Source organism: Panthera tigris, chromosome A2 (genome assembly GCF_018350195.1).
Source record: "Panthera tigris isolate Pti1 chromosome A2, P.tigris_Pti1_mat1.1, whole genome shotgun sequence".
In the NCBI taxonomy this organism is placed as follows: Eukaryota; Metazoa; Chordata; class Mammalia; order Carnivora; family Felidae; genus Panthera; species Panthera tigris.
In genome coordinates this window covers 143,092,195-143,118,767 of record NC_056661.1, presented here as the reverse complement: position 1 = coordinate 143,118,767, position 26,573 = coordinate 143,092,195, and the positions used below count along the sequence as shown (strand labels likewise).

The 26,573-nt window shown below is 40.4% G+C and overlaps 1 protein-coding gene and 2 pseudogenes across 1 annotated transcript in view; 2 read left to right on the top strand and 1 right to left on the bottom strand.

Moving 5' to 3' along the window:
* The window catches only part of SND1 (staphylococcal nuclease and tudor domain containing 1), a 422,592-nt gene that overhangs the window by 217,563 nt on the left and 178,456 nt on the right, over window positions 1-26,573 (bottom strand). Inside the window, exon 12 of the mRNA XM_007089922.2 lies at window positions 17,355-17,455. Within this exon, the coding sequence (XP_007089984.2) occupies window positions 17,355-17,455 (101 nt within the window). The remainder of the gene's footprint in view (window positions 1-17,354; window positions 17,456-26,573) is intronic.
* LOC122234582 lies at window positions 417-1,238 on the top strand (annotated as a pseudogene).
* Window positions 19,139-19,497, top strand: LOC102965528 (annotated as a pseudogene).

Below are 26,573 nucleotides of genomic sequence, written 5' to 3'. Positions count from 1 at the left end.
CTTGGTTCCCAAAAGCATTTAAAAATACAGTTTGGGTTAGTTAGCAACAAACTACCAACACGAACAAAGACATTAACACTTTATACTGCCAAAGACTTCCTCTTAAGGAGAAAATTAAAAAACAAAACAATACAAAAACAGTTGCCAACTAGAGGAAATTCTATGAATCTGATAATTACAGACAGAGGTAAAAAAAAGAATATTAGGTCTAAATTCAAAGCTCTCTCCAATGATGTACGTTGCTATGTCAGGTAAACATTTTCATTTGAGGTCACGCCAGCGGCTAATGGCAAAGAGGCCACTGACTCAACTGCCAGTGATCACTAAGAGTTAACTATCTGGGTCAAGTCTGATTCTGCAAATCCACGGACTTTGAAGTAAACTAAGCACTTACCATCAAAATCCTGGGGAGGGGAAAATCCATGGCTAGCTCTTTCACAGCCAATGCTGAGAGCGATGGGCATATCGGGACAACGGGCACAAGCACCACAAGACCAGAGCAAGAGAAAGCCCTACCATAAGAAAAGGAAGTATGAGTTGGGACACCCGCTGCCAGGACCAAGATCGGCCAGGCCACATACACACAGTGCAGGCTCGGGGAGGCAGGAAGAAGTGCGATGCCTTGAGGCTGAACGTGGGGAACTTTTCCCGGGGCTCCAAGTGTTGCAGGGGGAAAACAAGGAACGCAAGCCACCGATAAACCAGTCAGCACCAAAACCCCAGGGAAGACGGCACACCCTACTGACAGTGGTACGAGTCCCACTAGGCGCTGTCCCTGGGCCGTGAGAAAGGGGCCGAGCTGACTATCGTGGAGGAAGAGATTTTAAACAAAACACGATCAAACACAATTCAGAAGAAATATGATGAAAGGAAAGAGAATGTCAAAAGCAGCAGTCTTGTGGAGGAGCAGTTCTAGCAGGGCATGCATCTTCCCTGCATCACTTCAAGACCAGGCCAGTGTAGCTGAGCCCACGGCTATGTGCTAGAGGGCAAGGACTCAGAGCTCTATCTGAGGAAAAGCAAAGTCCTGAAAGGCAAATGAATCCTTCTCCCTTCTATCCTCGGTCATGTAATAAAGGTGTTTATTGCTCTGGAAAACACAAAAATCCACAGCTAGACTTTAAAGCCAATGGGAAAACTTGCGGCTTCACTGTTGCTGGTACTCTCACCCCTGATCACATCCCTAGTCACACCCCTAGTCAAAGTCCTCTTTCTTAAGAGCCTGGCAAGAGGTTTAAAGAAACTTAGATTACTCAAAAGAGATCCTAAGAGATTAAGAAAGAATATTAGCAATACTGTTTATGCCACTTTCTCTCTCAAAAAAGGTCAGATAAGGACCTGAGGCAAAGAGGGTGAATGAATGACTTCCCAAGGTCATTCTACATGCTGAAGGCAGAGCTAGAAATAACCATTAGCCCTTCAGCCCCTACACTGCTCTGCCACTCTGTACTTTATTCTAAGCAGAGTTGGTACAGGAGAAATTAGTGGAGGTAAAAAAAGCTCTGCTTAGGGACCAAACTGATCTGAGAAAATGTACATTTACAAAGTTTCTCTTATTCTTCCTATTATCCACATCTGTACTTACCTGAGAATAGAGAAGAATGTTGGTTTTGGAACCTCCTATTTCTTCTAGACTTCCTTTCATAGTGCTTATTAATACTGGCTGCACATTAGAATCACTATTCAAAACACCAATGCCAGGCCCTATGCCAGGCCAATAAACCCAGAACCTCTAGGGGTGAAGAATAGCAATTTTAGAAGAACAAATATGGGTACCTAGATTTTAAATATGGGGCACCATTACTTTTTTTAAGTGCCCCAGGTGATTCTCTCATATAGTTTTGAGAAAAACTGCCCAGAAAGGAAAGTTGAACTAATATATTCTTTTTCCAAATTTCAAGGGACCAAGAATGACCTAGCACAACTTAAAGCCCCGAGAATCATAAATGTGATGAAGAACCTGGCACTCCCTGAAGAATGAGAACCTAAGAACTATGGGCAAGCATAGACCAATTTTTGGAATTGGTTTAGGAACAGCAAATTCATCCCTATTGGTTCAACTTAGGTCACAGGAAGACGAGTAATGGGTCGTCGTGAGAGCAACCAGAGAGAAGATTCCTCAGATTTCTCATCTTTGTCTCTTCAGACTAGAACTGCCGGTTGGCATGCAGGATTTTCTAGGCAGCTGAGATGACCAGAGGCCCCTCTAAAATGTAGGCATCACTTGGGGAGGGGGCAGTTTTCCGCCTTTCAGGGGAACAGGGACAAATAAGCAAACTCGTGGCCATTATGACAAAACCAGGCCTACGTACCCAGGTTATTATTAGCCTGACATTAAACACCACTTAAAAACAAAACAAAACCACCCGCCCACACAAACACATACCCCAAGACAGAAAATTACATAACGGCATCTGGAATGATCTGCTCTGACAGTGAAGGTCGAACCAGCCAAATCACAGAGGTCTAGTAAAGACCAAAGTGAGGATAGGGTAGCCCCAGAGAGTCATTTTCAAGTCCTCGGTAGTTCATGCGAATGTTGTGATACATAAACATTGCTTTGTTTACAGGAAGAAGTTCAAAAGAATACTGTAGGGTCTGGAAGGTTGTCATTCTGCTCTGAGAAATACGAAGTGACTAAAAGCAAAAGAGTAACTCTATGTTCTTTTACAAAGCCCAATCAATCTAAAGAAGTTAGAAAAAATTATCTTCGCATAGGTTGCTTCCTAGGGTGGAAGCTCAAGAGAAGTTTTGTCATATGGGTCAGAAGGCAAAAAAGGGCCCAGTAAAGAATTCCACTACCTGTCCCATTATGGTTTATAGTCTACAACCCAGCCAGCTGGCACCACGGGAAAAGGCGAGTGGCGTTCTTGTTCCCCAGAATCCATTAGCAACAGGACCAGGCCCAAAGTCAGTGTGGCTACAGTTTAGAATACAGTAACTGCTTGAGACTTTCACTGCATAAATAAAGTTTAGGACTTCTGCAAGTAAAAGTTCTAGAAATGAGTCTCCGCTTAGAAAACTGAGTCAAAACCAAATTGTCTTCTGGTGGTCAACGTTTTCCTCTCAGAATGAGAAGACATAATACTTTTTCACTAGATGATTCTTAGCTCTAGTATAAGCAACAAATGAGCCCCACAAAAAGGCTAACGGGTTTGAAATTTCTTCTCTCCTACCTTTCAGGGAGGGCAGGGTTATTCTGGTTCTTGGCTTTGAAATACAGTAAGCCACCACAAAGCCTTTGTGGTCAACCCTCACTCAAGGGTCTGATCTCGCCACAGCCACAGCCTGTGCTAAGTGACAAACGGAAGAACAGTTTCAGAGGGAGTTTTTTGAGAAAGTGGTGACCAGAATAAATGCTCTGCATAGTTGCTTCTTAAAAGAAAAAGTGATTTTGCAAACAATGCCGAGATGATGGGGGGGGGGGGTGCGGGGGAAAGAAGAGACGGTCTAAGAACCTTAATATAATTCCCCTTGCTGCTGACCTGATATGTGATGGTTTATAAATCACACTTTTAACACAATAGAAGCTCCCATTAAAGCAGTGGTCTGCTGAGTCACAGTTGATATGTAAGCAGATATATCAGAGATCTAAAAAAGCTGCATGTAAAAGCCATAATGGAAACTTGATAGAAGGCAGTCCCAACTTTCCTTAACCTGTTGTGAAGTTCATGTTCTTATTAAACATCTCCTAGCTATCATACACATTGACTTCAAAGATTCAACTATTTCCTAATGCTCTCCAAGTTGTACTTGTTATCAACATGTTTTTACTGATGGCACAAAAATTCACAAGGGCGTCACAACAGAGAGGGTCATTCAGTAAGTTCCACACAATATATAAAGTTCAGGAGAACTGTTCAGATGGGGGGTATAGAATAGCACTTCCTAAAACACTTAAGGTTAGTAGCCCTCTGCCTTTTCAATCACTTCAGATATGCAGATCGGCAGATCACTACCTAGAGGACAGTACCCAGGTAGGTTGCTTGCTAGCACACCTCCTGATTTGAACAGCATTCTCTCTCTCTCTTTTTCTTTTCTTTTCTTTTCTTTTTTCTTTTCTTTTCTTTTCTTTTCTTTTCTTTTCTTTCCTTCCTTCCTTCCTTCCTTCCCTTGTTCCTTCCTTCCTTCCTTTAATGTTTATTTACTTATTTTTGAGAGAGAGTGAACGTGAGGGGGAGAAACAGAGAAGGAGACAGAATCCGAGTCAGGCAGGCTCCAGGCTCTGAGCTGTCAACACAGAGCCCAACACAAGGCTTGAACCCACAAACCGTGAGATCATGACCTGAGACGAAGTCAGTTGCTTAAATCACTGAGCCACCAAGGAGCCCCGAAAGACATTTTCAATAAATTACCTTTATTAAAGGATAAATTGTATCTGTTTTAAACTTCTTGAAACATTAAAACTTACTTACTCACGGGTGCCTGGGTGGCTCAGTTGTTAAACATCTGACTTCGGCTCAGGTCATGATCTCACAGTTTGTGAGCTTGAGTCCCACCCACATGGGGTGAGCACGAGCCCCGCTTTGGGCGAGCCCTACTTCTCTCTCTTCCCCTCCCTCTGCCATCTGGGATTCTCTCTCTCTCTCTCTCTCTCTCTCTCTCTCTCTCTCTCTCTCTGCCGCCCGTTCACTCCCCCCGACCCCCGCTCTCTCTCAAAAAAATAAAAATAAAAATAAAGCAAACAAACAAAAAACTTACTCGTGAATATCACTTCTATCTTTATGGAAGTACTTATCAATCATTACTGGGTTAACATAGTACACATTTAAGATTTAGAGGAAAAATGGATGTAAGTTAGCCACCATGACAATTTAAAAAGTGACAAAAGAGATAAATCCAAGTGAGAGAAGAGATAAATCCAACCCAAGGGCCTGCCATGGAACAATAAAAATGGACTACTACAAAAGCTAAGGCATAATCCAATGAGGCATTTTGTTTCGGCATTTCCTATATCTTCTTTCACCTACTACGTAGAACATTCTGTGAAGTAGCAGTTTTATAAGTGGATGAGCTTGGCCAGGAAGAGTTGTAAAGACTAAGAAGAGGATGGAATATAAACGCTCAAGAAAAATCCTTAAGAAAGAAGTTTAAATGGAAACAAATGGCCAGAAGTGTGCAAGAAAGCACAAAGAGAGAAAGGAAAGGTGGTGCCTGGATGGCTAGGTTGGCAGAGCACGCGAATCTTGACCTCAGGGTCATGAGTTCAAGCCCCATGTTGGGTGTAGAGATTATGAGATTATTCAAACACATACTAAATAGAGGTGCCTGGGTGGTTCAGTTGGTTGAGTGTCTGACTCTTAGTTTTGGCTCAGATCATGATCCCAGGGTCGTGGGGTCAAGCTCTGTGTCAGGCTCCATGCTGAGTGTGGAGCTTGCTTAAGAGTCTCTCTCCCCCTCTGCCCAATCCCTGCTCACACACATGCTTTCTCTCTAAAATAACTAACTTACTTACTTACTTTTAAAAAGAGATAAAGGGCAGAAGCTACTAGATACAAAATTGGATCAATAGTGACCAGTCCACTCCAGAAGCTTGGGCTGATGTGAGAACTGGTAAGTCTTAGTAAATACACTGAGCATTTTAAATGCATTAGTACATTTAATCCTCACAACTACCCCATGACGTGTGAGATTATTATATCTAAATTATATAATAAAAAGCTAAGGCCCAACACGGACAGCTATCCAGGAGCAGAGCTGAGGTTTTACTTCACATCTGTTCATCTCCAAAGCCTACTTTTATCACTTGCCTTAGACTTCTTGTCAGCACTAGGCAAAGTAGTCAATTTACCTGTTTCTACACTAAATTCTTAAAAAATAACCAGCACTCAAAAGGAGTAACCCCCACACAATAACTATTATATTAGCATAACTAAATAATGGGTAATTTCCCTTCATTTTCTAAACTTTTAGAAAGGTTACAATATTATTAAAAAAAAAAAATCACTCAGAATGAACTGGAGCAAATCGCTGTTAAGCAGCATCACTACCGGGAGAGAGAAGAAATCTATAAAAAATCCAGTCCTATTTACCTTATCACTTTGTACTATGCTGGCCACGGGAATTATAAAGAGAAAGGTGCTAAAAAATGGCATATGAAAGACACAGGATCTTTGCTTATTGGTAACCATGTCAAATGTCCCCTCTCCTTATCACATCAATTGCATTATCTGAAAGAAGAAAGAATGCTTGAGGGAGGTCAGAATGGCAGACTGAGAACTTATGTCCACATGACATTCTTTACAAGGTCCCACTGAAATGACAGAAAAGACAGATATGGACAAGAATAGAGCTCTAACGGTGCTAGAAAACAAGAAAGTGTGTTAACAGCATATCAGAAAGTTTGCACAAATCCTGAAAGACAGAAAGCAGATGGGATCTGATTGGTGGAGAACTGGCAGCACCCCAAGGGCCTTTATTGACAAAATACAAAGCACCACAGCGAGGAGACTTTGGGAACATCATCTGAGCAATTAATCAGGACCTTCATTCAAAAGAGCTGGATCAGTCAGCCTCTTTCCTGTCCCTATGATGCCCACGAAGTTATTAAGAGCAGAGGGTTCTGACCCTTGGCAAATACCCAAGAAATAATCTACCGGCAAGTAGAGGCATTTCTTATATCACTACTTTTATGTGTGTTCCTGAATAGTTCACAATCCAGGAAACCACCTAAAACTCCTCGACAAACAGGGCTTAAGAAGAAAAACTGGATTATGGGCAGACTACTTAAACCCGGTGGAAGTTTCTAGTCCAAGTACTAGCAAAAACAACCCTAATATAAACAGGGCTACAGTTAAATATCTAATGGCAGAGTAGCCTTAAACCCCAGGGCTCTCCATCTAGAGGGGCTTTGTTTCCAATAGACACCATTATAATCACAATATAAAATCTGAATCAAGCTGTAGACTTCATTAATCCACCGTCAAAGACTGGAAGAAGAGTCTTCACAGCTTTTCCAACTACCCTTGCAGGGTGCTATCAAGGTTAACCAAGCAGAAAGCATAAAGGTTTCTGAAGACACTAAAGCAGTCATGACTTACACTAAAGGAAAACACTGCTGTAGATTTCTCAACTTCACATTCTGAGATTTTTCTTTGTATAAGTCTCTGTATTGCTAAAGCTCTCACTTTAAATGTGAGAAGGCTTACCCCTTATAGATTCAATATTTTAAACTATATGGGAATATTGTTTCTACACCAACACAATTTCAACATTATGCCAGTAAGAGTCCCCAGATTACTAAGGTCATGTATAGGACAAGTCACTTCACAGAAACACAGGTTCTTAGAACAGAAGGTAGGTGACTTAACTGGCAAAGGACCTCTGCTGGAGGTTGTAGCCTTAAGAAGTGCAGAGGCACAGCATCTGACACGGTCAGACAAGCACAACACATCCCCTTCTCACCCCACCCAGTCAAGTACACGTAAGCTCTTTACCAGCCAAGGAACTCAGCGTTTGCTTTGACAATTTTAGCGGGGTCTGAAAATTGCCTGTTTCTTCTACGTTCCAGGTCCAAACACTTTCAGGCACCCCAAAGGAGGGCTGCCTCTGATACTTCCTTCTCACCTATGTCCTTTCATAAAGAGATGCCTTGGGGAAGCAGGTAAATACACCTACAGAGGCACACCATGCCAACTCCCATCTGGTCCTTCCTGCATACATATAAATCAAGGCTCCCCAAATATTTGAGGATTTATGAGAGAAATGGAACAAAATAAACAGAACAATTAGTCATGGGGGATAATCCAATGGAAGAGGGTTTTTAAAAATTGTTTAAATGTTCATTTATTTTGAGGGGGGTGAGGGGCAGAGAGAGGGAGAGAAAGAGAATCCCAAGCAGACTGAGTTATTAGTATACAGACGGACATGGGGATTGATCCCACAAACTGTGAGATCATGACCTGGGCCGAAATCAAGAGTCAGACGCTTAACTGACTGAATCACCCAGGTGCCCCAGTTTTTAAATTTTGAAATAATACTCTCAGAGACAGAGAAAGTATTATGTTCATGGACTAAGAACAGGCTGCTATTAAAACACTTCACAAAAAATTTTAATATGAATGCTGAAATAAACAATTAAAATAAGCTAGGTTAAGAGAACAGTCTCTGTAAATTTCATAGCAGAAGAAATCATTTCAGTTTTAGAACTACCAATACATTCCTGATATTTAACACAGTACTTAGTACATACCAAGCATTTTATAACTGCTTGATAAATGAACTAATGAGTAAGTAAATGAATGAGATGAATGAATTAAGGGTGCGTGTGAGGGAAAATATGCATGGCTGGTTGGTTAAGCAATCCAAAAGATAACATTGAAGACAGTTCCTTCTATATAGAACAAAATGCAAAGGAGGTCTTTAAAAAACGAAAGAAAATTTACACATATATGAAGCATAAGATACAATACTGATAGAATTTCTGGAGTCAGAGTCAAAAGAGAGAGAAAGAAAATAATTCAAGAAAGAATAGGAAAAAAATCTCCAAGTTGAAGGAAGACATGAGTGTTTTTGGCCCACTGAGTATGCAGGAAAAAGGACACACTAGAAATGTTTTAATAAATTTTCAGAAAACCAAAGATAAACAGAAAATTGTAAAAGCTTCCAGAGACTGAAAAAAAAAAAAATGGAGATTTAAAGGAATGGAAATTGAATTCTCATAAACACTGATAAAGCAATAGAACAACGTGCCTTCATAGCTCTTGGGAAAACAGTTTTGAAGCTAGAATTTCATACTGAAACTAGCAATCAGGAATATGGACAAAATTAAGACATTTTCAGACATGCAGAAATTCAGAAACTTTACCACCCACACATGTAAAATCAAGGTTCTTCACCAAATGAAAAGGGAATACAACAAAAAGAAGGAACTGAGATACAAGGGGCAGGTGCATATGAAGAAGCCCAAAATGGAGAAAGAGATGGACATACACACATCAGAGACACACACACACGGAATTCACTCATCATTTCCCTGGGGATATAATGACACAGGATTTCTTTGTGTGTGTGTCTTCTCACGCTATCCTACTTGAACCAACTTAAAACTGTTATGCAGGGGTAGGTGGAGGGTAAAATTTTTCGATCAACTTACAAGCAAAGCTTAGAAGACAATTACACTGACAGAAGAGAAAACAATAAATGCAAATAAATCTGAAATAGAAAAATTTTTTTTATCTTTTTTAAAATGTTTTTTAACATTTATTTATTTTTGAGAGAGAGAGAGAGAGAGAGAGCGTGAGCAGGGGAGAGGCAGAGAGGGAGACACAGAATATGAAGCAGGCTCCAGGCTCCGAGCTGTCTGCACAGAGCCCAACCTGGGGCTCAAACTCACAAACCATGAGATCATGACCTAATCCAAAGTCCGATGCTTAACCGACTGAGCCACCCAAGGGTGCCCCTTGAAATAGAAAAACTTTTAAAAGGAATGAGGAGTCAGAAAAAGGTAGCATTCTAACTCTGTAATCTTTCAGAGGGGGAAATACTCTGTAAAGTTAATCAGATACAGTAACTGAACTTTATAAAGTTCACTAATGGTAAAACTTAAATAATATAACAAAATTGGGGGTTCAAGGATGGAAGTAACAGTGCATTCAAAAATATTCATCTTTTAGGTAAGGAAGTAAATACATATGGCTTAAACTCAAACATTTTTTCATTGAAAGTTATAAGGATAACTGGTCCAAGAGTGAAAAGCAGACACTGCAAAGAAGTTACAGTCTATACTTCTACGCAAGCATCTCTGGGAGGCAGTGGGGAAAGTCAGCGGTGCTTTAAGCCCCAAAGCGAACATGCAGCAGGATGGGAACCACAGGGGAGCTGTCAGCATTCACAGAGCTGTACGTACACTGAATGAGCCAGGAACTATAATGTGAGGAGGAAAAGGGCAGATGGGTGCCAGTGAGTAGTCACTCTAGCATCTCATTTTGTCTATTGACAAAATGACTTACTGATTCATCTAAAAATAACGATATAAAGAGGAACTATGTTTCATTTTATTTTATCCTATTTCTGAGCAGTAAAGTCTCTACAAGTCCCTGGCAAAACTGAACAGAAAACAACATTTTCAGGCACTGTTTAAATAAAGTCACTTGTGTTCCTTAACGCAAAACTCTACATAAACAAGGTTCTGAGGGCAGCAAAGCCAGCGAATACCCACAAGGATGCTTGAGGCTGCACGAATCAGTGCCAAGAAATCCCAAGAAAGAAGAGCATTTGGGAGAACCTCATCGGGTGCAACTGTTTGTTGCTTCATTCGTTGCTATATTCCCAGTGCCTGGCACCCAGTAGGTGTTCAAATACTCCTTGAACGAATAAACACAAATCTACTGTTCTTGGTAGACAGGTACAGGGAAAACACAGAGCTGAGCAATGGATTCTGCTGATTCAGATGATCCAAGGATTCTCTCACGAAAAGCTTAACTGAACTTCCATATAGAGATGAAGATAATACAGTAAACTGAAACCAAGAGGTCTTTAAAGGAATAACATTTGGTAGCATGAAATTTCCATAGATAGCCACAAAACATATGAGAGAGCGATCTGTCTGAAACTGAGTATTTTCCTGATTCCCACCCTACCCCCATTGCAATAGCTAAGGTCCTTCTTAAAGTGCTTTTATGAACCAGTCTCTTAAAATGATCACTATACCTGACTGAGCTAGCAGGAGACAGACCCAGTTATTCAACGATTTCTTTCCATGGTATTCGAAACTAAATGCCACAGAAGCTTCCAGTGTCTTCAGAATGGTGGATAGGCATACTTCTACCAAACACAGCAGAAGCAATTACACAAATCAAACAGCCTATGAGCTCCAGTAAACAATCTAACATATTTTTAATTGGGGGCGGGGGAGGTTAGGTGTTTCTAATTAAAGGCCCCAGGGGGACCCTTATTCTGATGTGTCCCTTTTCCTTCATAGCAGGAAAAAATGGGGGGTAAAAAGCCCCCAATAAATCTGATAAAGTATAAGGAATAAATCTTGAGAAAAGGGCTGGCAACCAGCCAGTTTCTACCTCATGGCCCAGTCAGTGACATTAATAAGGTCTCCGCACTTCTCTAGGCGCTAAAAGAGTGCCTTCGGGATGGTGCAGGCAACTCTTAAGTCAAAACCCTAGTCCCGAAAATAGGGTTTCAAGAGGTCACTTTCTTCCTATGTTTAGCCTGAAAGTCAGATATTAGTATGTTTTAAGATTTGAAAACTCAAGAGAGAGGAGGTTTGGTCTGATTGTGAAAGCCTTAAAGCTACAGAACTCAAGCCAGAAACGCTGGGGATTATAGGACACTTAATTCTACTGTGGCCGAGGAAAACCAAACTAGGATTAGAAAAGGATTATTCTAGAAGAAGGACAAGACCTGACTTCAAGCTTCAGTCACTTAATAGAACACTTGAAGAAAGAAGTATTCCTGCGAACCAGAACCAAAGCCATAGAAAACCAGAAGCAGAAGTCTCATTCGCTACAAGTCTGACTGTCTGGTTTATAGAAATCTAATAACGGATGAGCTCTATCTAGGAAGAATCCAAAGAGACACAAAAAAAGTTCACAGGATGGCTTTGAGGCTGCTGGATGATAGTCACTAGAACAAAGCGGTAACTAAGATGTCCCAAGCCCAAAAGATCTTCGACAATACCTCTGGCAGCAAGGCCTCATACTTGTGTGGACATCAAGGGAGCAGTGCCTATGCAAGATTCAAAGACAGCACAAAGGCAGTGCAGGAAAGCAGTAGAGGGAAACATGGTTTCAAAAAGAATGTCAGGGAAAAAATCACCCCCCCCCTCGCCGCCAAAATGACATTGTACAAAAACAGGCATTTTCCAACTATTCCTATTGTACGCTTCCATCTATATGCCATTCTTTACTTTCCAAAAACAGGTCATGTCCACGGTCTCCTACCATTGTGAAATACTTCACATAATGGAAAACACTGGGAAGTATCTTAGTGGTACTGCATTTGCTGGACCCGTTATAATTTTCCAGGGTTGGAGTGGTGATAAGTATTCATGTGAGTATGTGAGGTTTAACCCCCTAAGTTATATATTTTAGGTGCCCCTTATAAACGTGAAAAAATTTTAAGACCTTTCTTTGAAAAGGTGACATGCAGAAAGAGGTGAGCAACTAGTTAATAGATTCTCATATGCGTTCGCCAAATTGGAGCTCCAAGTAATTGGGAAGTCCAGCACAAGAAAAGGTCACCCCAGAAAAATCTCACTCTTCAAGAAGGCTTTGACAATAAAGAAAGAATGAGATTTTAATCACTGAAGCTAATTACATAGAAGACTAAATCACAAGAAGAGTTATTTAAGTGTCTTAAATACAATAAAAAGTAATTAACAGGAAGCGCCATCTTGACAGCTTCATGTCACAAACCAGGCCTAAAAGGCTCAGCTAATTCCCAGCCCGGGAGCCAGAGAATGAGAAACAACTCGAAGTTTGATCTTTTTATTTTTTATTTAAACTGTTTTGATTAACAGATAACAACTCTTGCCAACTCTACAGTGAAGTTAATCAAGAAAAAAATGTTAATCTATTAGAGGAATGATGAACCTCGTTTCCATTGATTCTCTAGAGGGCAAGAGATGGGAGCAGAAGACTGTCACACCAGAGGTGCCTCACAGAGATCCTGTGACTCAACCTCCTCTCATACACCAAAAAGAAAAAGAAGGACTAGACCGAACCCTGTTGAGGATACAGACAATTCACACACTTTAGCATGTGAAATACACTTAAAAATCTGCTTTGAAATAACTGAGAGCGACTCCATCTCATCTGCCTCCTTCTCCTCATTACCCTATGATCAGCAGCTTGAGAGAAGCTCTTCCACAGCCAGAGCCCAGCTGATCTCTTGAATAACAGGAAAGCCTCTAGATGTTAAGAAAGCCCACATGTAGGTATATAAGCCTACAGAGGATAATTCTACATTGTAACAAGTTTGAACAAAGACTGTCTTTCCCAGACAGCATTACTACAGGAGCTCCCCTAACCTTCCCTGAACTGACCCACAAATTCTAGGATTTCAGCTGATGCCAAACAGAATGACTGAGGACCACTCAGACACCTGTGCACTTCTGTCCCAACCTGTTGAGCCATTTGTTTCTGTCCGCAAAACTATATATACTGGTTATGCTTGTTATTTTTAATTATGTACTTCATCAAATATTTTGTTAATTGAAATATGAGTACACAAAAAACATGTGTTTATGAAAACAGCTGAATACTTTGAAAAGGTTCAATAAGATGAACGGCTTTAAAATGGTTGCAGGGGCGCCTGGGTGGCGCAGTCGGTTGGGCGTCCGACTTCAGCCAGGTCACGATCCCGCGGTCCGTGAGTTCGAGCCCCGCGTCAGGCTCTGGGCTGATGGCTCGGAGCCTGGAGCCTGTTTCCGATTCTGTGTCTCCCTCTCTCTCTGCCCCTCCCCCGTTCATGCTCTGTCTCTCTCTGTCCCAAAAATAAATAAACGTTGAAAAAAAAAATTTTTTTTTTAAATAAAAATAAAAAAAAAATGGTTGCAAAATAAATGAGGGGGGTGTAAATCACAAAAATCTAGGGTTTGATAATCAGTGTTTTCAAGTACTCCTTTTTTATTAATGTTTATTTATTTTTGAGAGAGAGAGTGCAAGCAGGGAAGGGGCACACAGAGAGGGAGACACAGGATCTGAAGCAGGCTCCAGGCTCTTAGCTGTCAGCTTCTAAAAAGGAAACTCCTTTTAAGAGTTTCTTCTAGAAACTCCTTCTAAAAAGGAAACTGTGCAATTTTTCATGTTATCAAATAGTTGATCTACTCTTCCCATGTATCAAAGATTCAGAAATATATGCACATTTTAATGCTTAAGATGAAATGAAAGTATTTTAGATTAAAAAAAATTCCTTCTCAGGGCACTTGGGTGGCTCAGTTGGTTAAGTGTCACTCTCTTAATTTTGACTCAGGACATGATCTCATGGTTGGTGAGATCAAGCTCCACATTGAGCTCTGCGCTGACAGTGTGGAGCCTACTTGGGATTCTCTCCCTCTCTCCCTGCCCCTCCCCTGCTCATGCCTTCTCTATCAAAATAAATAAATAAACTTAAAAAAAAAATCCCTTCTCTAGCCAATGTTTTTGAATAGTTAACCATTACACTCAGAAGACTGTTAGTATACCTAAATTCTGAATAGAAGCTGAGTATTTGAACATTATTATTTATTCATACAACTTTTGTACAATTTTATTTGGATTGACTGCCAAAGTACAGAAAATTCAGAAAAATAATAAAACACAATCAAGGCAAAGGGAAAATAAAGAGAAGCTATGAGTACGACTGAAACATAAAAAGCGTAAGAAGCATTAAAATGTTCATTTTCCAGACATGACCTACCTTTAAGCAATGATGTCCCAATAACCAAACAAAAAATGAAAACTATCTAATATAACTTTTCCAGTACTGATTACGTAACAACAAACTCAGGGCTCAACAGAAATAAGTGTCCCAGGTAATGAGACATCTAAGTATTCCTGTTATGCTTCATAAAGGGACACTCTGCAATACAATAAATAATTCAAAAATTTATTGAAACTCCTACCATATGTTGAATACTAAGACTACAAAAGGGAATGTAAATGACAAAAATCCCTATCTTCAGGGAGCTTACGGTCTAGTGAGAGTTTCTCTCCAAAGTATCAGTAAATCTCCGTTATTTCCCCTGAATGCACACCAGTAACTGCTTCACAAAGTCTAGTTAGTAGAAACAACTCTATAAAGTAACTCATAATGCTTTCCAGGCACCCTGCTTAGGGTGATCTTATCCAAGGAGACAATTAAGGGACCCAGAAGAATCAACACACTGGTCAATACTTTGGTAAATCATACAAAAATAGTACTTTTTATATTCCAGTTACAAGAACTGAGAGGTAAAGTCAAGGTTATCATCTCTGCCAAGAACCTGAAGTACAGACAATCTTTCCTGTCAATTAAGACCAATCAACTTGTGGGGGCACCTGGGTGGCTCAGTCAGTTGAGTGTCTGACTTGGGCTCAGGTCATGATCTCACAGTTAGTGAGTTCAAGCCCCACATCAGGCTCTCCGCTGTCAGCATGGAGCCTGCTTCCAATTCTCTGTCCCCTCCTCTCTCTGCCCTCCCCAACCTGTGCGCGTGCGCATGCTTTCTCTCTCCCTCAAAAAACAAACTTAAAAAAAAAAGAAAGAAAAAAAAAGACAATCAACCTGTGTTGACCAACCAAATCGAAAAAAAAGCTGATAACTTTTTTTTTTTTTAACGTTTATTTATTTTTGAGACAGAGAGAGACAGAGCATGAACAGGGGAGGGTCAGAGAGAGGGGGACACAGAATCTGAAACAGGCTCCAGGCTCTGAGCTGTCAGCACAGAGCCCGACGCGGGGCTTGAACCCACGGACTGCGAGATCATGACCTGAGCCGAAGTCGGCCGCTTAACCGACTGAGCCACCCAGGCGCCCCAAAGGCTGATAACATCTTATGAAGGCTTAATTACAGACCAAAACCTTGGCTAGAACAGTCACTTAGCCTTTGCAGAGAGACATGTTAGCCTGAAGGAGTAATCTCCAACAAAGTCAAGATCAACACAGTTGAAACCTCAAGGTGTCCTGGCATGGAGCATGCCCATAATACCCTACTATGGAATTTTTAAACTAGCTGTTTCAAACTGTCCTGTATTAAAAAAAAATCCCCATAACACACTCAGAATATGTAAATTTTTGAGAGAGAGTGCATGCACATGGAGGGGCAGAGGCAGAGAGAGAATCTTAAGCAGGCTCCACAACAGCAAAGAGCCTGACACAAGGCTCGATCTCTTGACCCTGAGATGATGACCTGAGTCCAAGTCAAGAGTCAGACGCTTAACCGACAGAGCCACCACTCAGGCATCCCCAGAATATGTAATATTTAAGCAGTGTAAATTTACTTTAAAAATACACCTCAGTGCTAACTAAATGAAATAATCCACTTTAATGGATTGCTGAAATGAATGGAAACCATCTACCAAAAATAAAGGTGTGCATTTCTACAGTAGTGATGCTGTTGTTTTTACCAGTAATTAGATAATAAGAGCTGTTATCTACTGAGGTGATTCCTCGTGACAGTTAAAATTTTAACATATAAGAATACTAACTTTCCAGCTCTCCATAGTAGAGTAGCATGCACGTAACTCCTAAGAAGTGGTGACAAAGTGGCAATAATCATTACTGCAAGTTAAACAGGCAGAAAAATGACCAAACTATGTCCTAGTCTCTCCCATTTCAAAATCATCTTATTTGTCAAGATTCTGCTAACAAAACATGTCACTTGTGATGGTGTTAAGGTAATGACAACAAAATCCTATACTGAGTTCCTCTCCACGAAGTCTCTGATGGTTGTGTGAACAGTAATGTTTACATAAATACAGGAGTGATAACAATGGCTAAAAAATAATTATTTTCAAGCATGACAGCACGGATGAGCAGAGAAGGCTCCTATTTGGTAGGAGAGTTTCTAGAAGGTAAATTAGCTACAAGGTCCTCTCTTTCAGAAGAATGCTGTGGCTTAGAGGTGTTTCTCCTAATGGGCTCCATTGTACTTTCAATAAGACAATCCCTGTTTTGAGAAGAAACCTATTCTTTTCTTCTCCTCCACTATACCCCCGTAAAAGAGAAGAAAAATACCAGTTTGGTAACAAACAGCATTTAAGATTGTTAACTAGAGATGGAAACAATTATCATGCTGGTGTATTTTATGCAGAGTAAGAATTACTACTGGGGACTGACTGTTTTAATATTTATTGTGCAAGCATGGCCCAGCAGGCTGCAGGCTTCCTTCTTCCCCCATCAGATACCTCCCTTTAAAAACTGTTCATCAACCAAGTTCCCAAGAGACTCTGGAATATAACAGGATACAGCCAGCACAGAAGAGAAAGAAAGTCCCCATCATCTACTGATTACAGACATCTATATAAAGAAAATGCCCAATGAAACTCTTCTTTTTCTTCTTCTTCCCCTCTCCACCCCCCCTTTTCTGGTCCGTAATTGAACTTCCTAAACTAATGTGCAGATAATTTTTCTACCTAATGTCAGATAGTACCTAGGGCCTGACTGACACTCAATAAATGGCATTATTAATAGTAATAATATATGCTACATAGTGCCAAGCACACAGAGCCCAATAAATCTTAAATGACAATAATGAAGGAATATGATTAGCTAATGAATGATTATAAAATGCTTTGCAAATGTAAAGTGCTACACAGACATAACAATTATAAACCACTGTGTTAAGAGCAACAGAAAGGAAATGAGGGAGGATAGGAAGGAGACACTTAAATGAGCACAACTCGTAGCTGTGGTTGAGCCCCTGCCAGTTACAACACTCACATTCCTCCAATGGTAACGGTGGCACATGTCCGCTCTGAAAAGGCAGGCACCGTCTCTGTGGCTGGGCTGGCTGGTCTAATGTAGTCCACAGTCACATTGACCTGAAAACAGAGAAGCAAGGGAGTTAAGGGTGAGAGTTTGCAACACAGCTCACTAGCAGTCAGGTGGGCCTGCCCAGTTGTCAAGGATCACCTCACTCAGTTTTTCTGGGATTAACATTTTAAAAAATAACAATTAAAAGATAGCTGAACCACAGGCTGCGAGAAAATATCTGCAGAAGTCTTTATCTGACAGAGGACTGTGAAACAAGATATGCAAAGAAGTCTTAAAATTCAACAGTGAGAAAATGGAACAACCTGATTTAAAAATGGGCCTAAGACCTGGATATCTCACCAAAGACCTTCAGAAGGCAACGATGCTCTACATCACCTATCACTCGGGGAATACAAATCACAACACTGAAGAGCCAGAGCTACATCAGGACTGCCAAAATCCGAACACTGACAACAAATGCCGGTGTGGCTGTGGAGGAGCAGAAGTTCTCATTCATGGTTAATGGGGATGCGAAACAGCACAGCTACTTTGAAAGGCAGTTTGGTGGTTTCTCACAAAACTAAACATATTTTACCATATGTTCCAACTATCACATGCCTTGGTATTTATCCAAAGAAGCTGCAACTTATGTTCATGCAAAAACCTGCATAAGCATGTTTATAGCATCTTTACTCATAACTGCCAAAATTTGGAAGCAACTAAGGTGTCCTTCAGTAGATGAATATATAAATTAACTGTGGTACATCCAGATAAAGGAGTATTATTCGGCACTAAAAAGAAAGGAGCTATCGTGGTATGAAAAGACATAGTGGAATCTTAAATGCATATTACTAAGAGAAAGAAGCTAACCTGAAAAAAGCTACATATCATATGGTTCCAACTATGTGACATTCTGGAAAAGGCAAAATGATAAAGACAGTGAGATCAGAGGTTGCCAGGGGATAGAGGGAAGAGACAGGGAAAAACAGGAAAGGCACAAGGGGATTTTTAGGGCAGTGAAACTATTCTGCATCATACAATAATGATAGATACATACCATTATACCTTTCTCAAAATGCATGGAACGTGGAATACTGAGAGTGAACCCTAAAGTTAAAATACGGTCTTTAGCTGATGATGTATCAATGTAGGTTCATCAGTTGTAACAAATGTACCACTTTGGTGGGGGATAATGATAGTGGGGAAGGCTGTGTAGAGGTAGGGCATATATATGAACGCTCCGTACCTTCTATTTTGCTATGAACTTAAAACTGCTCTAAAAATTTAAAAAAAAAAAAAAGGTTAACACCAAAAGAGAAAGTCAAATGACAAAACATTTAAGGTCCCACGGAAGTTACACTTGACAGAGAAGAGGTTGGCCATATTCCTGCAGGACTCCTAGATAACATTATGTAAAACAGTTCTTTAACCTTTTCAACACCCCTGATGATCTGCTTTTTTTTTTAATATGAAATGTCTCTACAGAAAAACTGCACATAATTTCAGTCTACCATAACTACTCTAGAACCAAGTTAAGAAACATTAAGGAGAACAAACAAGATGACAATCACAAGGATGCTTGGGACTGGTATCACTGCATGTAAATAAAATGACACAGCTAACTACACTCAGTACCAAGAGCTGCAGTTAGGAAGTTTTGAGGGGGAAGGCTTGAAGGGACCAGAAAATTTTTTTAATTTTGAAAAAAAGATATGCATACAAACAGTTTAGGGTGGCCCCACATTCCATCCGACACCTCTACCTTCAGCCGGGCATGGCACATAAGGCCACAATGTCAGGACCCAACAGGGAGCTGGGAGCGCCAGTGGAGGCAGGTGCAGAAGGTGAGGACAATGGCAGAAATATGCTGCCATTAACTCCACCTTGGACCAGATCCAACTCCTGTCTGGACCACCTGGAGGAGAAGGACCACCTCGACAGCTGCCTCCAGAAGCTACCTGAGTCCATCTGGCAGACACGCCCTGAGTTCCAGACACAACTCGGGTAGGCTCCTGGCAATGTCAGTCCCTCAGCCCTGGGAGCCCCCACCCAAACCCAGCCCTGCCTCCTTGGACTAAGCTCTGGCCTGGGCACTCACCACCTGGCTTAGATACTCCTTTAAGGGCTTTCAGGCCCGCTGGTGGGTCTACCTGCCTGAGCCACTCCCCACCACCTGACATCCCTTCCTGGGGTCAGGTGTGGGCCTGCTACCCACATGCCTTGCCTGCCTGCCTGACCAATTCCAGGGCACTCCCCACTCTGTCCAGGCCAGGTCTTGAGTGTCCACATTAAATGAGTCTCCAACACCAAAAAAGTGAACAAACACAACAAAGAGATTAGGAAGCTAGGAACCTAAAATGAGAAAGTTGTTTAATCCTAATAGACAATATATGGATACAGACACACCGAGCAATGATCTTTCTTTATGAAAACTTTTAAGAAGAAGAAACAAGTATGTGGTGTCCTTTAACAAACATACAGGGTCTGGTTTATAGAATTAAGATATATACCTGGTTTTGGCCATGGCCAAGGTTTACACATCTGCACCGAAAATACATTGGATCAAGCATCCTGAAGCCATCCTCACAGTCAGAAAGTCCAGAATCTTGTTTTCTAAACATGTCTTTAGTTCTCACTGATCAGCTCGAAGACAGCATATTGCATAGACCTCAAGTTCAGCTCAGTGCTGGTGAGCACCATTAAAATCCTTTCAATCTGTCTGTTCCTCAAAAACTCATTTTAAAAATGAATACGGAAATTTTGAAAAGGACAGCTGCCTCAAAATTCGGACTGTCAGATCACTCACTTGAATGCTCCATCTAATAACGGTTTAAAAGCAACAGGGAGCCCTACTGGAGAGAAAGCCAATTAAGGGCTGAAGGTAAGGTAAATCTTTCTTATGAGAAGTGCTGTCATAATACAACAACAGAGACAAGAAGAAGATATATAGAAGACTCCTGAAGTCAGTTGTATACACTGGAATTACTTCTAGGTCTCATCAACTTGTCGAAAGCTAAGGAGACAGGTAAATGTGAGGGATATGATCAGATGGGGGCAGGGCAGGATGGATTCTAACAACTAGTACCTCCAACAAAGAGGGGTTTTTTTGTTTTTTGTTTTTCCCAACAAAGAGGTTTTAATAGTTTCCCTGTATGCAGCTGGTGAGAGTTAATACAGGCCAAGGACAAGCCAAGGAATGACAGGCGCTACAAAAATTCATCCAGAAGGCCATATGAGTAATGCTGATGATGTTGGGGGAGGGGGAGACAGACGGGGGGGGGGGGCGGGTGATGGTAATGATAATAAACAAAAACGAACACCTGACCATCTTCCAATTCAGAAGGCCAAAAGGCACCCTATCCCAAAAACAGTCTTTCAGGAAAATTAAGTGGGAAGACCAAACAAAACTTTAATCCTCAATAACCTAAAGAATTAATAATTATATTCATCTCCCAATTTTTTCCTTTATCTAGAAAAAGAACTGAAAATACGAGATTAAAGAGCTCATTGGGGAGGCAACATTATTAAAGTAAATCTCAAATACAAATGAAGCCCTGAGAACAGCCCACAGCCAAGACACATACCTGCAGGCAGCTATGACAAACCAAGATTTAAAGTCAATGTGTAATTAGCATTTATGTCCCTCTCCTGTGGATACCGAGATCTATTTCTCTACCTTGGAGCCATCTCTAGATACTCATCACTGACTTGTCAATCACTTGAAAAAGAGCCACAATTTCAACAGTTTCAATCAAAATTGTAAATCTTAGCAAGGTCTTTAACTGAATAAAAGATAACCTGAGTTTTGTGCTTGTGGGTTGAGTACATACAGAACGGCAGGAGTTAAAAAGTAGCAGGTGAATGCAGACAGGTTCCTCATTTTTCAAGCGAAGGTACTCCTAGAATGTTTAGTATACAAGTATTTTACATGTTCCTAACACAAAGGGCCTGATCTCTGATCTTGGAGCAATGACTCCAAGGAGTCCTAGGCTCTTGCTTGGTTCTGTTATAAAAGAGTCCCATCCCATCTTTGGGTCCCCCTTTTTCACCTGGAAAATTAAACCACTGGGTTAGAACTCTAGAGTATCACTCAACTCTCGGATTTCAAAAGATAACTTAGCCAGTTATGGTGTATACTATGGTGTTTTCTTGGACCTTTGTAATTCCTACCTTACCTTTACTACAGTAAACTGGAACACATAGATTGTAAGCTCCAGGAGAAGGCAGGCCATGCCTTTTACTAAAACTGTTGTTACAGGGCCTGTACAGTGGCTGGAGGGCATACTGTAAACAAACATCTGTTGTGTGAATGGATATATGTAGTCAGGAGCCCTTTCAGACAGAAAATTCTAAAGAACACCTTTGAAATGAGAAGGTTCAGTTTTGAGGACCACTTTGTCAAGTTGTTGACCTTTCTGGGGTTTTATATAACAAATTGCCTGGGTGGCTCAGTCAGTTAAGTGTTCGACTTCGGCTCAAGTCATGATCTCATGGTTTGTGGGTTCGAGCCCCGCATCTGGTTCTGTGCTGACAACTCAGAGCCTGGGGCCTGCTTTGGATTCTGTGCCCCCTCTTTCTCTCTGCTTCTTCCCCACTCGTGCTCTGTCTTTCGCCCCCTCTCAAAAATAAACATTAAAAAAAATTTTTTTTAATAAAAAAACAAAACGTGGGGGAGAAGAGTATTTTGAAATCGGATGAAGCTTTAATCACAGCCCCTCCTCTAAAAGGTTAAGTAAGCAAAATACATGTAGTTTCCCATATTATTGGTTTCTCAAAGATGTTTTCAAAGAAAAGCAGGTAATCTAATTTGATTCATCCTTAGTCCATTAGATTGTGGAATTTTCCTTCAAAGGAATTTCAAGGACCTTTCAGAGGAATGAAGATGAAAACTTAAGACGAAATTTAAATCACAACCTTATAAAGTATGGAAGTAATTTAGTTCAACAGAATAGCTTTGGGCCACACCTAAAGAATTCTGAGGATCTATGGATGTGTATTCTTCATACATCTGATCTCTAAAAAAATCAAATTACCAAAGACCTTCACAGGCCTTATGATGGTGATAATGAAATGACAAAATGACAAAATCTGAACTATGTATAAAGGATAAAGAAGGGAGAAAAACAACTGCATATCTACAACATTTCGAGGTCACAGCCTGAGTTTAGTATTAATATAAGGCTGTTATATAAGGCTCTTTTGCATAATTACCATATAATCCCGCCCACTATTCCACACAGCCAATCATAAATTCACAAAGAGCCATAATAAATACCCTGCCTCTGGAAATAAGCTCTTAAATGACCCATCACTCTCATGACAGAATTTCCAGGTAGTTATGAAAAGCTTCTATGAACCCCAGAAAAGACAATATCATCATCTGGGCAAGTCCAGCTGATGCACCTGGGAGAGAAAAGTAAGTAGAACACTATTTTATACAGCTTAAATAGGAGCATGGACTCTGGAGTCACCAGGCTGCAAAGGTTTGGTTCCCAGCAATTCTACATAAGAGCTGTGTGAATTAAGATAAGTTACCTAACTTCTCTGTGCTTCAGTTTAACATGGATAACTCTGCCTACCTCACAGTTACAGGAAGAAATGCATTCGTATACACAAGGCATTTAGAACACGGCCGGATTCCGAGTAAGCTCTATGTGTCAGTTATGTTCAGATAAACACGTACTGATTTTCTTAGAGGAGAGCCTGGCACAAAGTAAGTGCTAAATAAGTGTATGTGAGATAAATAAATACATGAATACATACATATATGCATAAATAAGATGCATGTTGACTGAAATCATTAGACTACTGAAATCATTAGGTAGAAAGGCTCAATTAAATATACTTTTCTCCTTAAGGAGCCACAGCAAACAAGAATATGTACTTCATACATATTCATCCCAACTTAGAGATAAGTAGGGCTTATTTTAAAGAATGATACACTATTTTGTATTTATTTACACATTTTCCGGATTAATTTTGCAGGTACCAGTTATTGGAGATTTTATTTACCAAAGATAATTTAAAGCAGAGTGTGGGGAATAATCTCAATTAATTAATAGGTTAACTAGAAGTATTTTGAGAGGATACTCCTTGCCTTACTAAATTAGGAAGACAATGAACACAGAGATCAGTCTCCCTTTGCTCTGTATAAAACAGGACCTTCCACAACACTCATCAATATTTATATATTCTTAATCTTCTTTCCGTGCTAAAAACCACCTTATGTATTTATTGTAAAAATCTGATACACATATATTTTTAATTTTGAAACAAATTTTAATCACCCATTCACCTCAATATAGGATGAGCTTCAAAACAAATTGCTAAGGAGACTCTAGGTCCTGCTTCTGGGCATGCTCTCGGCCTCCCGCCACCACCCCACCCCCAACCCCCAGCCAAGCTACTCAGAGACAAGTGCTTGTGGAGCCACTCAGTCCTCATAAGAGGACATCAAACTAACCTCGTCCTAGACAGCACGAGGTCACAAGAAAAACAGTGAATCACAAATGAGAGCAACATATACACGTTCACATTTTCTAGTTAGCAACATCGAAAAAAGGAAAAATAGACGAAATTATGTTTAATATTTAACTAACACTGTACAAAACATCCTATCAACAAATAACCAATATGAAAAAGATATTGATATTATTTTCTTTCTTTGATATGAAGTCTTTGGAATCTGCTGTGTATTTTGCAGGTCCAGCACATCTCAATCAGGACCAGGTCCATTCAAGTGCTCGAGAGCCACCCAAGGCTCTTAAGTCGCCACACGGGACTGTGTGAGCCTATACTCTCCCTGAAGGCACAGCAGTCTTAAAGAGGCAAGGCCTCGTTCCTCTATTATATAATCCTCCCTTTTGTGATTCTTTCTCAATTTTCTCCTGTGAGCTTCTGTTACATTTTATGAATCCCTGTAAACACTCTTAAACCAAATACGAACAAACATGGCATGAAAAACCAGATATAAAAATAAAATGTTTATCCTTCATTTTCTTTTAAAACTGTTACCCGACTAAACTAGAAAGCTTTAGAACTTTCAGTTCCTAAAAAAAATTTCATGTGGGAGGATAAATTTGTAGAAAGGAAAAAAAAAAAAAAACCTTTAATTTATGACTATCATTGTGAAATCTGTTCTGTATTTGATGAGGGTACTTTTCGGCAACTTCTATCAATTCAATGGCTGAATTTTATTTATCCTCGATTTGCTGACATTAATTCTAGAATTCTTTACCCTAAGAGGTTGGAATTTATTCTAATGGATGGATGGTGCCTAGAAACTCAGGTTAAGGCAATAATCTACTTTTGTGATTAGTATTTCTGCTGAGTATTGATTACTAGAGAGAAAATGATCACTTGGTAGATGAGAACTATTTATTTTTATAACCACAATAAAAAGGCTGAAATTTGGGTCTCATTAGGACATCGCTGAGCTCTGATCTCTCTTAAAACAATTTTTACAAAAGGCCAAACTGGGAAACCTAAACAATTTACAGATATAATGACAAAAAATTATACATCTACACTGCAAAGATAAGGAAACAACAACCCTCCCTTCCTACCTCTCCAATCCAGCCTAGATGTACTGTGTAACACCCCCCTTTGAAATCACCGTAATTAGGTGTTAAGGCTGGTTGTTTATTCACATACATTCACGTGGCTCTCCTCCATCTACAATTACTCTTCCCAACTCCCCCCCCACACACCCAGAGTCAGAACTATTGTGAGCATATTCCATTTTCATCAATGGAATGTTAACCTACAGTGCTTACAAACCTCTGTAAGCACAGAGTTGAGGAGCATTCTTATTTGATGTATTTCTGACAAAATGAACTCCTTACCCCCTACCACCTTGCTGGATGGGAAGATGCTTTTATCTATTCTGAGAGGAAAGGTAGAAATCCAGCTTAATACAGGGCCTGTGGAGAGGCTGAGAGTCTCTCCCGACATCAGGCATTCATTTAAGTGGACATCACTGCTTCCTGATAAGCATTCAGTTTGGCAAATATTTAATTAAAAGCATACACAGGCATGAGATCCACATGTACGTGTGAAAACAATACATATAAGGACCCATTTGAGACTGGCAAAGATTACTAGAAGTAGTGATAACAACTTGACAACCACAGTATTCAAATGGTCTCAAAATATTCCTTAGTTTATGTGTGAGGTAAATAATGGGCACATATAAAAATCAGGAAAGTACAGTTTTGACAACTGAAAGTATTTCAAGTAAAACTGATGAGGATCACAGAGAAAAACAGAGAGACCGCTATATGAATCGCACAGCTGCTAGTATTTTCATTAATCCTCTGAATCTTCAGTCCTTACAAGCAGGCAATATATGCAGAAAGTGTAATCAGTGTTTGCGCAAACGCTCCATCCTCTTACTCATTACCGTATCATCATATAACTCACCCCCATACCTAACTAGAATGCCATCATATCCCTAACAAAGAACGCTAGGGCCCTAGAAGCAATACCGGAAACTGAACCTCGTGTCTCCGTAAGGCTCTTCTCACTCCTCATCAGAGCTACCATCTCCCACTGCTTTCGTCTGGAGGATGGAAGTCATGTGAGGGTCTTTTTCCTCCCCTGCACAAGTGTCAGTCACAGGCATTGGTGTCCAAAATTTCCAAGGTCAGCAGCAGTCAGGGAAAATTAAATCATTTTGTCCAGAATTCTCCCTGGAGGAGTTCCAGCCACACAAGCAGCACAAATATACAGAGATATGTATGCCTTTGTGTAGAATACACAGTGTCACTCAGTCTTTAAAACAAGAGCTGTACTAAAACCGAGAGGCTCAGGGATACGAAGAAAGAGGATTTGCTTAATGGCATCTGAGAAGAATTACTGGGGGAAAAGAGGATATTATTAAGACACGGATAAAAACAAAAGGTTACATTTTCCCTGCAAATATACGCCAGTCAATGAAGAAAATGTCTCCACTCACCAAAAGGCCGAACTGGAGAACCTAAGCAATAAAAGTGGGGGCTAACATATCCACTCTGTCAAGACTTCCAATAAATCCCTGTTGCTCTGGAGGCTGGGTGTTGCTTGGGTGAGCAAAGCCAGTACAGAAAAGCCATCCTGCGTTCACTACAGCTCAAAGCACACCCGTTTCTCCAGCATACCCATGAGCTGGCATTTAGGAGTCACTCAGACAAAGGGAAGACATATTCA